General features: G+C 32.8%; 1 protein-coding gene across 1 annotated transcript in view; it reads right to left on the reverse strand.

Moving 5' to 3' along the window:
- Positions 1-14,499, reverse strand: part of LOC110021327 (vacuolar-sorting receptor 3-like) — a 29,765-nt gene extending 15,266 nt beyond the window's left edge. Inside the window, exons 1-7 of the mRNA XM_020719774.1 lie at positions 14,071-14,499; positions 12,483-13,175; positions 11,834-11,922; positions 11,587-11,656; positions 11,416-11,499; positions 11,023-11,099; positions 10,862-10,943 (exon numbers count right to left, since the gene is read on the reverse strand). Of these exons, the coding sequence (XP_020575433.1) occupies positions 10,862-10,943; positions 11,023-11,099; positions 11,416-11,499; positions 11,587-11,656; positions 11,834-11,922; positions 12,483-13,175; positions 14,071-14,386 (1,411 nt within the window). The 5' untranslated portion in view covers positions 14,387-14,499. The remainder of the gene's footprint in view (positions 1-10,861; positions 10,944-11,022; positions 11,100-11,415; positions 11,500-11,586; positions 11,657-11,833; positions 11,923-12,482; positions 13,176-14,070) is intronic.
- Between the last annotated feature and the right edge of the window lie 208 nt (positions 14,500-14,707).

The following is a 14,707-nucleotide window of genomic DNA, read 5'->3' on the forward strand; positions in this document are numbered from 1 at the left end:
TTTTAGAATGAGGCGGGTCCCATTTCTAAGGTTCTAAGATAGTCGAAGAGAGATCCCTAATGCTAGATCCTAAATCCTAAGAGAAAGATTAGACCTCACTAAAAATGAGGTCAACATAAAACAAGCTAGGTATGAGCATATATGTCAAAGCTCGGCTCAAGCTTGAACTAAAAAGTTATGATTCTACTAACCCGAATGATATACTCCACTCAACTCGGCTCAGCTCGATTACCACCCTATATGAATTGTACAACTAGAGATGCCAGAAGTTTGGCCAGCCATGTTGCATTTGCTTCTAATGAACAACCATCCACATATAATTTGATTCACACGTAATCCACATTTTCAATAGAACACCATTAAGTGCTTGTTTTTAAACGAAAAAAAAAAATTGAATAAAGTGATCATACTAAATTTGGACAAAACAAAACCAAATAAATAAATTATTAAATTATTAATTGATGTAATTTGAACCCAATTTGCATCTAACCATTGTTCCAAAGTAGTCATATTGAACGAACCTATCATTAATTATCCAAGTGACAAGCATACATAAGATTTAGCCATATAGATTTAATTACAAATTACCGTACGATTAGCACAAAGTTCCACAAGCACCCAAGTTTTAATCCAAGTCATTAAAAAGAAAAAAAAAAGCCACAAAAACCACTAACATGCACCTCATAGTGTACAATTTCAAACAATAATTTTGAGCCAAGTGTATGAAGAAACATGCAAAAACATAAGAATTACTATCATTGCGTTGTGCTTTGTATGAAAAAACTTTCATCTTGAAAGAAATATTTGGTGGGGCTTAATTTACATGCCAAACTAATGACGTGAACCAAGTCAGGAGAAATTATGCATTCATAGCTATCTTGATCTTGAAATACCTTTTGGCCATTATTTTAAATTCATTTAAACATTTCAAATGTGTAATCTTTTCATGTACATATATTTTAAGGTAGAAACATTTCTTCTTGCTAAAAAGAAATGTCGGTCTTCAATTAATTTTTCACTTCCGACCACTACTTAGACTTCCTCTTTACCTAAGGCCTTGTTTGGGAACACTGTTACTTTTGTTTCTTGTTTTTTACTTTTATTTTAAAAACATGTTTGTTTAGTGCTTTTTTTTGCATGGTTTTCTTTTCAAAAGCAAATAATCTTGTTTTTAAAAATGCTCAAAACGTCTAAAAGTTATTTTGAGTGTTTTTAAAAACAACTCATCAAGTTATAACAAACCAAACATGTTTTATTTTAAATTAAAACATAAACAAACAAAAGAAAACAAAAACCAAAAAAAACAAAAAATAAAAGTGACCCAAATGGCCCCTAAGCAATTAAAGGGTTGTAGGCAACAAGGATAATCTTCTTTCATCCCTGAGCATCATCTCCGATCACAAGTAATCAATTGAAAACCTAAAAATTTTGCATAAGCTCCATTGAGGGATCCGACCATCTTCCTTCCATCGTCACACTACTTTTTATTGGAAAAAAAGATTGCGCTTTATCAAGGTTGCAAGTCCAATCATAATTGTACTTCCTCTACCCTTGAATAACCAAGGAGTGGCAAACAATGAGATTAAACACCCTTTACCCCCAAATAACAGGAATGCATCACCTCCGCTGACCAGCAATCAAACAAAGGCTGTAAAGAAAACCAACAATGCTCCATCAATCAAGATGCAAAAATCTTCTTTATGTTACTTTTTTCAACCCTATAAACTACTCCAAGCTTCCTCAGAAGAACATCTCCTAAATGAAAATAAGCTTCAATCAATCACTTTGATAGATAACTGGAGGGGGGGCAATGGCCATTGTAGAGTCAGAAATTTTGGAAAACCCAAAAAAGCAGTCAATAAAATTAAGAGAACTCTACTCAATCTTTCTCTATTTGACAAAGGCTTCAATTAATTGCTATTTGGTGAGTTCGTCTTTCAAAATATTGAATGATTTATTAATTTGTATTTCTATTTGATTAATTATATATTAATTTAAACAGTTCATGGTGAATCATTCTGGCGAGAAATCCTATAAGCACATACAAAAACCTGCCTAACATCGATCCTCTCTTATCCAGTCCCCATCATGTACCGCACAAGAAGCTCTCCTTTACCCAGCTACTCAACCTAGCTCATCTCCTCCTAAAACTTGCGCCAGAACCTAAACCTGAACCTGAACCCAAACCATCCACTACTCCTAAATCAAAAATAGCTCCCTCACTGAAATCGAGCTCCCCCATAACATGAGGCTCCTCCCATTTCTAGTGTGCCTTCTATCTGAGAGAACCACATCAATCAATTTATTTATTCTCTCTCTTTAACACAATATTATTATATCACTGTGATCAAAGTGATCATTAAAGTATAATTGAAAATTTAAATTTAATGAAACTCCAAATTAAGTAAATGTACGTGCATTTTTTTGCATGTCAGGAAAATTTTGTTACATGTGTTTGTTTTTTGCTTGGTGAAACCCTATGCATATTTTTCTTAGCATGATAGGGAGGAGGATGTTTGATCATAAATATAAATACTCTACACACTTTTTTTAGTGTGACATGGAAATCCTAATTTATTTGTCTTTTGTAGTTCCAAAAATATGTACCAACATTTTTCTGTGTGACGGATACATAGCTTCCTATCATGTTGCAAGCGACTCATACACGCATTTGTTTGCATTGTGGGCGAACCCATTTTGCTTAATTAACTCCCCACCAAGGGAGATGGTGCTAAAATGTTGTCAAATTTTAGACTGACACTAGACTTAGATTAGCCTAAATAGGATCTAAATTGAACTTAAAAGGACTAAACATAACAGAAATTTTACTAAGTAATAAATTGCAAAATCAAAAATTAAAATGAATATCTAACATATCTCACAATTATAAAAAATTAATTGAATAAAAAGAAAGTTTCATAACAAATTTACAGAAAAATTGAAACAAACAGGAAAGCTTGCATATGCACAAGAAAGAATAAAATATCCTCGCTACTCTACAAGCACTCAAACCCCGAGCTTTCAAGTGAATTGTGGAAAAAATGAACCTCTCCTTGCTCCTTATTTATAAAAAGGAAAAAAGGAATCTTCTAAGCACCGTCATAATTAGTGAAAGTCATTAAAAATAACAGAATTTATATCACTCGGCACCCTTGAGATACTTGTTCACCCAATTCGCCACCAAATCCGCATAATGTATCTAGAAGCAAATAGAAGGTCTGATTGGAGATGTTCAGAGTGAGACTTTGCAAGTTTTAGAATGCTTGCACAAATTTGCATGCTTTTAAACCTTACATGTACTTCATGAGGTGATCTTTTAATTAAATTGTATGCTTCAAAAGCCGTGTTACTTTTCAGAAAAGACGTGCAAAAAACTTTAAAATTAAAGCCCAAAAACTAACTAAAAATAACTTGCACAAATTTGCATGCTTTTAAACCTTACACTTACTTCATGAGGTGATCTTTTAATTAAATTGTATGCTTCAAAAGCCGTGTTACTTTTCAGAAAAGACGTGCAAAAAACTTTAAAATTAAAGCCCAAAAACCAACTAAAAATAACTTGCATGTGCAACGATCGATGTGGTTAAAGCTTAAATATTCGATCAGAGAATGTTACACGGGCTGACTTTAAAAGATCTCACACTAAAAGTTGTGCACAAGTACTTTATGAATGTACCAAAAATTAGTAATTAGTGTATCACACAATTGCATAAAAAAACTTGCACTCTTTCGATCACTTGCATGTACTCCCATCGATGTGTAAAATACATAAATACTTGATTTGAGAATGATGCACAATTTGTCTTATCAATAAGGCAATGAAGCCTCACAGTTGAAATTTGATCCTCCTTCTGATTAGAACTTGAGTTGACAGAACTGAACCTTCACTTGGTCGGTCTGATAACCCTCCTTATAAGGACAGAGTCTGTAATATAAGGACTAAAATTGACGAGATCAAACTAACATTTAGTCAGTTTGATAACCTCCGAAGTTGACAATACTAACTAATGATTGAATAATGGTCCTATACAAAAATTGGGGGATATTTTATCCTTATATTTATAAGAAATTATCAAGTTTGTTATCAATAAATTTAACATAAATCATTAATCTTAATATTACAACATTTTTCAAAAAATATAATAATAAACTCTACTCATAAGCATGATCCTCTGTGAATGAGATAAAGTCGACAGTCTGTAATATAATACATGAATTCAATACAATGTGTATGGATGGTTTGTGCGATAACCAAAAGTTGTTATGTCGCCATGCAAGGAAATACATCTATGGGCCTTCGAACCAGCAAAAAAGTCAAATAAAAGCAAAATTTCCCCCACCATAAGTAAATCATGTACAAATACTTATATTGGTGATCGAGCATTCTCCTCCTTACCATGCTAAGAAATGTACGTATAAGGTTTCACCTTTAGAAAGCCAATAAACATCTTGTAAACTTTTCCCACCGCACAAAGAAATAATGTACGTCGTACTGGTACATATTTTGGATTTTTTTTAAATTTTTTAATTTGGAATAAAACTTTTGTGCTCAAATTGATCACAAAGAAATGATAAGGATTTTGCTCGAGAGAGAGAATGATTGATGTGGTTCTCTCGAAAAGAATGGACATGAGAAATGAAACGAAGAGCCTCGCGATGAGGGGAAGCTCAATTTCGGAGAGGGAGCTACTGTCAAGTTAGGAATAGTAGACGGACATGGTTCACATGCAGGTTTGAGGAGGTGTTGAGTCTGGCAAAATTGGAGAGAGGAGAGCTTCAAGTGTTTTACAGGATGGAGGTTGGAGAAGTGGGGATCAACATTGAAGAGGATAGTTATACACATACATACATACATATACATATATAGATATATATATATCTCCACTCACACACATATGTGGATTATTTGCATGAAAAACACTAAATTGCATGCGCGTGCGCGCACACACACACACACATATACGTGTTCGCAAGAACAGGAAGGAAAAGGGATACTACGAGCTACAAAACAGAGAGGAAAGGAGGTGAGCAAGCGCTCAATGGAGTTGGGCTTAGCTAATTTTGATTTTAGTTATTTATCTATCTTTTATTATTAACATAATTTTAATTATATACATAATACCTTTTTTTAAGTCACTATATATATATATATATATATATATTCCACATGAAACTCACTATTTAAAAATTTTAAATTATGTGTCGTCAATCTCAAGCATAAGCATGTTCATGTTTAACCTTTATGGCAAAGAGTTTCTCATTTTATTTTAGGAGCCACCATTCTATTCGAATTGACTGAATGGAGGCATGAAATGTCCTTTAAATTATGATGGATGCTAATCGAACTTGATTCGTGTATTTTATGACTCGTCACACACCAATTTTATCAACCCCGCTCGATTTTAGTTTTCGAGCTCATACGAAGGTCGACAGTACGATTGAACTGCAATCTAGCCCCCTCAAATTGTAGAGTCTAGCAATAGTGTTATTTTTTTTTTGTTTTTTTTGTTAAAAATTAAAAGTTAGAGGCAACAAATATTCAATCTTGAGTTGAAACAAAAAAAAAAAATCCAAGTTCTCAGATCACAAATCATCATGGAAATTGCAAATTAACTAACGCAAAAAATTTGCTTTAATTTAGACAAACAAATCCATGACAACCTTGCTTGTTATATAAGAGTAGTCAGTCAAGATTAGGGTAAACAAAAGCCCAAGAATAATCATAAACTAACACTAATATGCCGAATTAATGCAGCTAGAAATATTAAAATTGAGCCTTCCTGAGAAAAATGGGGGACTAATTAACTTGAGTAATAATTTGGTTGCCTTTGATGTCATATCCTAGTCCAAAAATTGATTAATATATTCATCATCACTAACTTTATCATATCTATTTAGAGTTGGCTTCATCAATCCTAATATCTTAATTATTTAGCACTTTCATATGGGTTGCTTAATATGAAGTATTATGAATGCAAAGTAAAAGGTTTGCAAGGTTTTTTTTTTTTTTTTTTGGTTTGGGGAAATGCAAAATAGGGGATAAAAGGTTTGCAAGGTTTTTTTTTTTTTTTTTTGGTTTGGCGAAATGCAAAATAGTGGCAAAATAAATTTTGACGAATTTTAAATACCATAAAAATCTAAATTTAGCTGCAAACACAATTTGCTCATTTTGAGAGATTTTTCCTTTCTTCATTGACTTCCTTCGCCGCACAACCACGAACATCTACTTTGTGTAAACTTAGTTCAACTTTTCCTTCATCGTTTTCACCTCCAAGTTCATCAACACTTACACTTCCAAGTCACACTTCTCTATTGAGCTTGGAATTTAATTCGCCTCAAAGCCACACTTATCCACCAAGTTCAGAATCGTTCAATTTAGACTTAATTCTCCTTCATACAATTGTAAAGCACTCTGCCAAGTTCTCTGAAAATGTTACACCCAAGCTAGCATATATCATCATCACCCTCTGCTATCCTTCCAATAATAGCTCTTAACATCCAGTAAATCCTTTTTTTATTATTATTATTTAAGAGTTGAAGAGGCAAATTTAACACATCATTTTGGTTGAATGTCAAACTTTGAACTTCACATCCAACAAAATAGAAAAAACATTTTCAATGTCATAGCTTTGGGTAATCAAAATGCATTGCATTAATTTTCACAGCATTCTTAAAATACATAAATTCAATCTACCATCTAGACTTCAAAATTAAATGGTTAAATTTTGCTAATCAAACCATTGCAACACCCACATGACCCTCCAAACCTCAATAATTATCCCATTTATACATAAAGCTTTATCTTTATGCATATAGACTATAATCAATGTGAGTTCAATTTTTTAATCTATAACAATAACGCATCAATTTATTATTTATGATCTTAAAATAATTTTTCTTAAAATTTTCATGAGAATTTTCTTATAAAATTTTACAAAGAATGCACGGTAAAAGTAAAACATTGAAATCTCAATGTAACAAGGTTTTTAAATTTCTTAGTTTTAGTTTTTATAGATTTATTCAGAAGCAAGAAATAAAAAGTTCATCAAAAAAGTCACTATTTTAAGAATAAATTTGTTCATATAAATATGTAGATCATGACGTCGAGAAAACCTACGAGTTAAATTGTATTTTTTACAGCTAAAGACAAGTCAAATATATTTGGCACAAACTACTCTTACAAATGCACAAATTTCAATACAATAAAGGGGTGTACAAGTATTTTAAGATATATTTGAATGATTCTCGAAAGTAATTATTCGGGGTAATAAACAGATCTAAATCAAAGAGAGGATAATAACTTTCTTTGAGTTACATTAATAACAGATGCAATAGTTCTAACAGCAAACTTGTCATATTTCTCAATATCCAAAGAATAATGTAAATGCTTATAATATCTTCAGTGCTATAGCTTAATTCGCCATTAATTTCAAATCTAGGACCTTTGTGAAACAGATGAGGGGCACATAATAGTCTACAGACATAATATTTAATTACAAAACATCTCAACCTTGCATAATATTGAAAAACACCATAATCATTTATTTCTAATGGTTAAGTTGATCGTCCAATTGATACATATTTTCAAGAAATACTAAATATTGCTCTTTAATTTTATGTTTTATGTGTCGATTCATTTTAATTAGTCTGATTTAAATGTCGTGAACCAGACCCAAGGGGAGTAAACCCAACCCGAAACCCAAACCCAAATCTGATCTATTTGGATTGAAAATATGAACCCAAACTCAAAATGTTTGACCAACATGAATTGGATCATGATCACATGGTGTTTACACGCCAACACAAAAAAACATAAAAACTAAATATTTTTCAATTAAAAAGCACTAAAAAATAATACATTTATCAAATGTGCTAAATTTAGGCTTAAGGGTTGATCCAAACCCAAACACGACACCTTTTTTTTTTGGTAGGCTAAAAACTAACAATCATTCAAACTGAATCTTAACTGAGCTGATCTAAACCCACAACTTCCATCTCTATCTCAAGTTACTTTTCATGTTAGAATCAACACTGACAACTATAATACCAGTAGCAAAGCTTCGTCCAAATGATTCAGAAAGTCCATTAACTTTCATTTGCCAAATTTAATCTCTTAGAGATAAAAATATTATAATTTTCAAAAAAAAAAATCTCTGAACTACAATACAATTTGAAAACTCTATAAGATTATACCCTCACTACATGTAAAAATATAACCATGAATCTCTTGAATTCTAGAACGATACCTACAATATTTCATTTAAAAAACATCTAGTATTAATATTTTTATTGACTCAGTTATTATATCCTACTTTAGCAGACATAATGAATCCTAATACACTTGAATAATGCAATGAAAAAAAAAAGGTTAAGAGATCAAAACTTCGGATCCACAGTTGAAAAACTACCAAGTTTAATGATCACCGGCATTTTTTATGCAAATAAGAAACTATACAAAATTAGCCCAAACAATAACCTAAGAATTGTCCAAATGGAAATTCACAAAACAAGCTAAAAACATAAAAAGCACAACTCTATTAGGAGTCACGCCAAAATAGCACTTGTTGTAGCTCCATTGACTAAAATAACTCACGGGTGAAACTAATATGAATATATGTGAGAAAAAAAGGGGGTAACAAATCACCAAATAAGGAATTCCAGCCCCCATACTTGACCAAATAAACAATTTTCCAATTGTGTTTGCACCACACTCGAAAAACTCAGTATCCAACAAGTTCACAAGTTGGATAATATCTAAAGATTTTATCAATGATTGAGAACATGTTTCGTATTTTTCATGTTTCTGATCTTCAAAATCCCAACAGTCTGTTGCGAAAAAATAAAAAAAACGTAGCCACAATAATAATAATCAATATAGAAAATTAAATTACAAGTCCCGCACTCTCCATCGTAACTATACTTTTAAAAAGCCAATTTATGATTGTTCACAGATAACTTTCTAGTAATGATTCCATACTTCTAATCTACATCTGATCAAAGCACATATGGGGAAGCTCAAAAGATTCGACTTTTTAGCATTTCTAATTATTGTACCCCAAAATAATTGACTTAAAATACTGATAAATAAAAAAGAATTTATAAGATTTTAATATAAAGAATAAAGTAGCTGAAAATGAAATCATAGCATTAAACAGACTTAAAAAGGAAATCATGCCCTAACCCTTAGTATCAGGGCCGCTTATTACCATCCTTAATATGAATAGAACAAAGACTTTCAACAAATGCTCTTCAGAGCTTTAGCGGTTTAGAGCATCAGAGCTTAAAGCTAAAATTTATTTTAAAATAACAGATGATGCATATCATAGAGTCTCAGAGTTTCTAAGATATTTCAGTCGTCCAATTGCAATAACTATTGACCCCCCTTCTAATGTTGATTTAAATTCAAAAACAATTCTTAAATGGCATCCAGTATAAAATCAGACAATAATTTTGAAATTGAACATGCAACTAAATCTGATTTTGAATAAAAGTTAGGACTACAACCCAAAATCTCAAAAACTTAAATATTTTGAGATTTTTTTTTTATATTTTGTTTTGTTTTTTATTTTGATTTAAATCAAAACATGTTTAGTATGGTATAGCATGTACACTTATTTTTAAGAACACTCAAAATAAATTTTAGATGTTTTGAATGTTTTTAAAGAAAAAAAATAAAACATACAAAAAAAGCACTAAACATACAAGTTGTTAGCGTAAAAGCAAAAACAAAAATAAAAAATAGAAGTGATACCAAATAAGCCCTAAATTTCCATGATTTTGAAACTAAAAGAATTCCATTGAAGTTGTACAATTTGATCATGTGACTCAGAAGGTAATTGTTGATATTAATCATAAGTACATTAATAAAGCCTGTCTTTGGGTTAATTCCAAGGGTACATAAAGCATTACATGACATTTTTCATCAACATGATACATATAGTAAATGATAAAACTTATTTGTATAATTTGCAAGTTAATCGGAAAAAAATAATTTAAATATTCATATAAAATATATGTTTTAAGTTTTCCTAACTTCCTCTGAAAAATATCTATGGCATAATCTATTCATTAGGATGCTTATAAAAATTCATCAGCATTCGTACATGCACAATATCCTGCAACATTTTCTATTATCCATGTGCACAATTTCCATGAAAACATTAGTTGAAAGCCTATTATTAACCATAACAGTTACAAGTCACTTAGATGATAAAAGATGTGTTTATGGTTAAATAATAAAAATAAGGAGCTTTTACATACATAGCATCCAAAACTTTCATATTTACCTATCTCACACTTGAACTTTCATAATTACAAACGTCATATGAAAAGTAACACTCATAATCATTTTTTATTAGTCAAATTTATCTTTTCATCCATAAGCAAAGTGTTGTGTGTGTAAAAATGAAAGTTTAGGTGTGAGATAAGTAAATCAATAAGAATTGGGTGCCATCTATGTAATTTTTCCTAAAAATAATGTAAATCCATCTAAATCAGAAAATGCGTACCGTTAATAAATAACCTAAAGAAAAATAAAATACTAAAAAGTTATCTGCCGCATTAAGACAAATGCATACAAATCAGAAAATCTCAAACAAATCTATTTCAAAAGCTAAGCTGGTAGAGGATATTAAGGGCATCATACAAGGTAAAACAACATCAGCTGTTTCTAAAGATTAGAGCTTCAGAAGATGTTTCTGAAGATTAGAGCTTCTGGATTCTCTTCTATTTCTTTTTATTTAAATCATCAGTCATATGGTTATGAAAATGTGAAAAAATGAAAATCAAATATATATCTTTGTATTATCCACATAACTAAAGGCGCAAATTGGTGCAGATACATTAAGCGAGGGAGGATTACCTTCACAATGGCTGTAGCCATCTCCCTTAAACTGCACACCATTGAAGAGAGGACACTCGCAAACTCTACCACGAAATGTGTCCTGCAAACTAGCTAAACCATTAGAACTCAAAAATAAGGTCTTCTAGCAAAATTAATCTCAAAAAATTTTTGGTTTATACTTTGCAGGCGGTAATGTTGGAAGCTTTATCTTGCCAGCAACCCCCATTATTATCAAGACATTCATTTGTTTCAATATCTGTCCAAAATGAAGAACAATATTAGCATATGCTGCAATCAAAGAATTTTTTAGGGGGCATTTACAAACATAACACCCAATTTGTATATATTTACATATCTAATACAAAACCTTACTTTTTTACATTTATACCACCCCAAATCTTCCATATCACCCCAAAAATACGACCATTTTAACTTTTAAAAAGTGAGATGCAACTTTTTTATGCATATGTAAGGTGGCATGTATGTAAAAATTAAAGATTTAGGTGTAGATATGTAAATACATAGGAATTGCGTGATATGCATGTAAATTTTCCTTCTTTTATTAACCTTACCATCACTGAGACAAGCAGCAGGCTCAGTGGTTTCCTCAAAGCCAGAACAAATAGCTTTTAGCACAGCTTTTTTCTCCAACTTTCCTGCAATTTGCATGTATCTGGTCAAGGAATAACACAACAAACTGCACATATCCCTTCAATCAAATGTATGATAGTCACAGGACTAACCTCTATACTGTCGATTATTAACAACGAGTGTGGGCAGTATGGTGACATCTCCTCTTGAGCCTTTTCCAATCTATATAAGGATATATTTTTTTAAAATATCAGGCATAAAATTCAGTCATAAAGTTCCTTATTTTACAAAAAATCACACACAAATGTTAGTTAAAAAATTATGCTGCCGCAAGAAATACACGGAAGAGTAGAGAGAGTGTCAAAAAGAATAGGACTGGAAAGACAAGAAAAAAGGGACCTGTGCATCTTGCTCTTCTTTCAAGATAGGATTATCAGCATCTTCATTTGGATCTCCCATACATTTTTTTATCTCATTGGCATCTAGCCCTGTTCAAATGTGAGCCATTAGTAAACTTTATTGCTAGAATCTTCAATGTAGAGCAAAAGAATGAGTGACGAAACAAAATTACAAATCCAATTAAATAAATCACTATAGTTGGATGAACCAACATAATTTAATAACTATTTTTTTTTATTTTGAAGCAAAAAAAAAGTATTGTAAAAGAATAGAAAGTAGACATGAAAAGACACTATTGCACTGAATGCAATAAGCACAAGTATTTGTGGCTGATCATAAAAAGAAAATTTACATATGTAGAACACAATTCTTATGTATTTACATATCTCCACCTTTTCATATTCACAGATATAGCGCTCTGGTGCTTTAAGCCTTTAACCCTATGTATGAAAAGGAGTATTTCAATTATAAAGTGGTAATAGTGCTATTTTTTATGTGAAATTAAAGATTTAAGTTTTATGTGTGTAAATACAAAACTTTAGGTGTGAGATACGCGTAAATACACAAAAACAAATATCTAATTCAGATTAATTAGTATCAACTTGATTATCTATCAATAGGAGAATAAAATCAACCAAACCAAACCCACCTAAAGATTTAATGACAGAATCAGCACATTCTTTGTTATATTTCTTCTGCTTCATAGGACATCTTATGTGAAAATCTGTTACATAATCCCACCAAATCCAAGGCTTCTTGCTCTCATTCGCAACTCTAAACACGCAAAGTTGTCTTAAATTTTCCACAACCACATCCTTTCCATCATATCCCGTGCTAAAGTCTTGCTCAGGATCTGGCGCACAATATCTCCCGTGATTAATGCACTGAGACTTGCATTGTTTACTAAGAAGAAATGCCTCAGGGCAGTACCATGTAATGTAATGAGGGGTAAACTGACTAAAGCCACCTTTCTCGAGCAACTGAGCAGCGCCCTTAAAATCCCTCGTAAATTCCATCAACATGTCGCATTTGGCTCCACACTCATCATTGCTATTCGTCCACAGCTCGTACTCCACACGTTCATCCGGATGAGGAACAGCTTCACGCCAATCCAAGTTAACATTGACCATTTCACCACTGGAGATAGCTTTCTTTAATTCTTGCCCGAACTTCTTGTCAATGAGGGCTGAAGGAATAGTTACATTTTGAATATATTTTGCAGCTTCGTCATCTTCGTGGGGTAAATCCATGGTTATCAGTGGCTCGTTTGTGTCATCAACAACAAGAACGGCAGAAGCACCGGCATTCTGAGCATTCCACACCTTCTTAGCAAATACACAATCTATAAATGAGAAAAACAAACAAGAAATAAGTTAATTATACTGAGTTCGTCGCCAAAAAGAAAACCGAGAAAAGGAATGGCAAAATCAGCAAATTAAACAGAATGACTTTCAGCATTTAAGGATGTCAATAAAATGGACTGAAGTATTTCGGATAGAGTTTCCAATGTTCTTGGAGGCAAGACATTAGAAAAGCATAATACAAGCATAATAGAAATTAAGTCTTACATATATACCACACAACTCTTATGTATTTACATATCAAAACTGTAAACTTTCATATTTACATACAAAACTCTCTAAGCTTTAATATCAAATAAAAAATACCACTACTACGAAATATTTAAAAGTGAATTACACTTTTTCATGCATAGGTTCATGACACCAGAGCATTATAAATGGAAACATCAAACATTAGGTGTAAGATATGTAAATGCAAAAGATTTGTGGTATGTATGAATTTCACTTAAAAGTAAATGGCTCCAGCTCACAGACTACACATCATTGACCGGAGTAAAGGCTAAAGCAGGGAACAAGTGAGCAACTGAAAACATAACATATCATAAGAATCAAATAAGCAGGAAAGTTATGCCAGTTATCCACTTTATCCATAAATGTGGATCAGATAGCTGCGTCATTGCTATGAAGCAGTTTTGCCACTAATGCTCACAAAAGTATGTTTCTTCATATCCACATGTTTACTTGAAACATTCATTTTCTATACGTAAGTTGAGCATATGGCAAACTAAAATAAAAATAGTACTTTCCACTGATGTCCCCAATATTTCATGAACAGAAAGCCGTTCAAAATTCACCAAAAAGCAGAATCTTTCCCACAAAGCCATGGCAAACTAAACTTTGGATTAAACCAGCTGCACAAGGTGAAGGAGGGTTTACCTCCGCGATCGACGAGCAGGAAAGTAGGCATAGCGCCTGGCTTGCTCCGAAATGAAGAGCTGAACTCATCACACGCCAACCGATTATCCTTCGGGTAAACCACCGTCCCCGACATACTCCCTCCATACTGCGGTATCCCAAAGTTCCCGATGGCACTGTCGTGCTTCCCCCGCATATCCGATGGGGCCGTCACCATCAAACTGTTCTTTTCCACAACAAACCTCCCCGCAACAGGAAACACCGCCGACATAAACGCCGTCAACACAGCCACGACAAACCCTAGCAGCCGGCGCCGACTCTGCTGAACGCCCCCCATCCCTCTCGCTCCCGCCGGCGAATTGGATGGGGAGGAGGAAGAGTGGAATTTAACCGATCCAAGTAAACTACCGCGAGAGAATTTGGAAGTAGGTTTTATCGCCCAGCAGAAAGGAGAGGTTTTTGGTCCTATTCAGTTGTCGATCATGAGAAGTAATGGTGTCCGGTAGTCCAAGAGGGTGCTTCGCATAGGTAATTTATGCGGGTGTAATATTGAGCGTTGGATTTGGATGGTGTTGAAGATGACCGTGGATGCACCGAAGCGCATGGAAAAGGACGAGGATACAATGTGCGGTTGAGGTACTTGCATTGGATCCCGCCA

Source organism: Phalaenopsis equestris, unplaced genomic scaffold (genome assembly GCF_001263595.1).
Source record: "Phalaenopsis equestris unplaced genomic scaffold, ASM126359v1 Scaffold000134, whole genome shotgun sequence".
In the NCBI taxonomy this organism is placed as follows: Eukaryota; Viridiplantae; Streptophyta; class Magnoliopsida; order Asparagales; family Orchidaceae; genus Phalaenopsis; species Phalaenopsis equestris.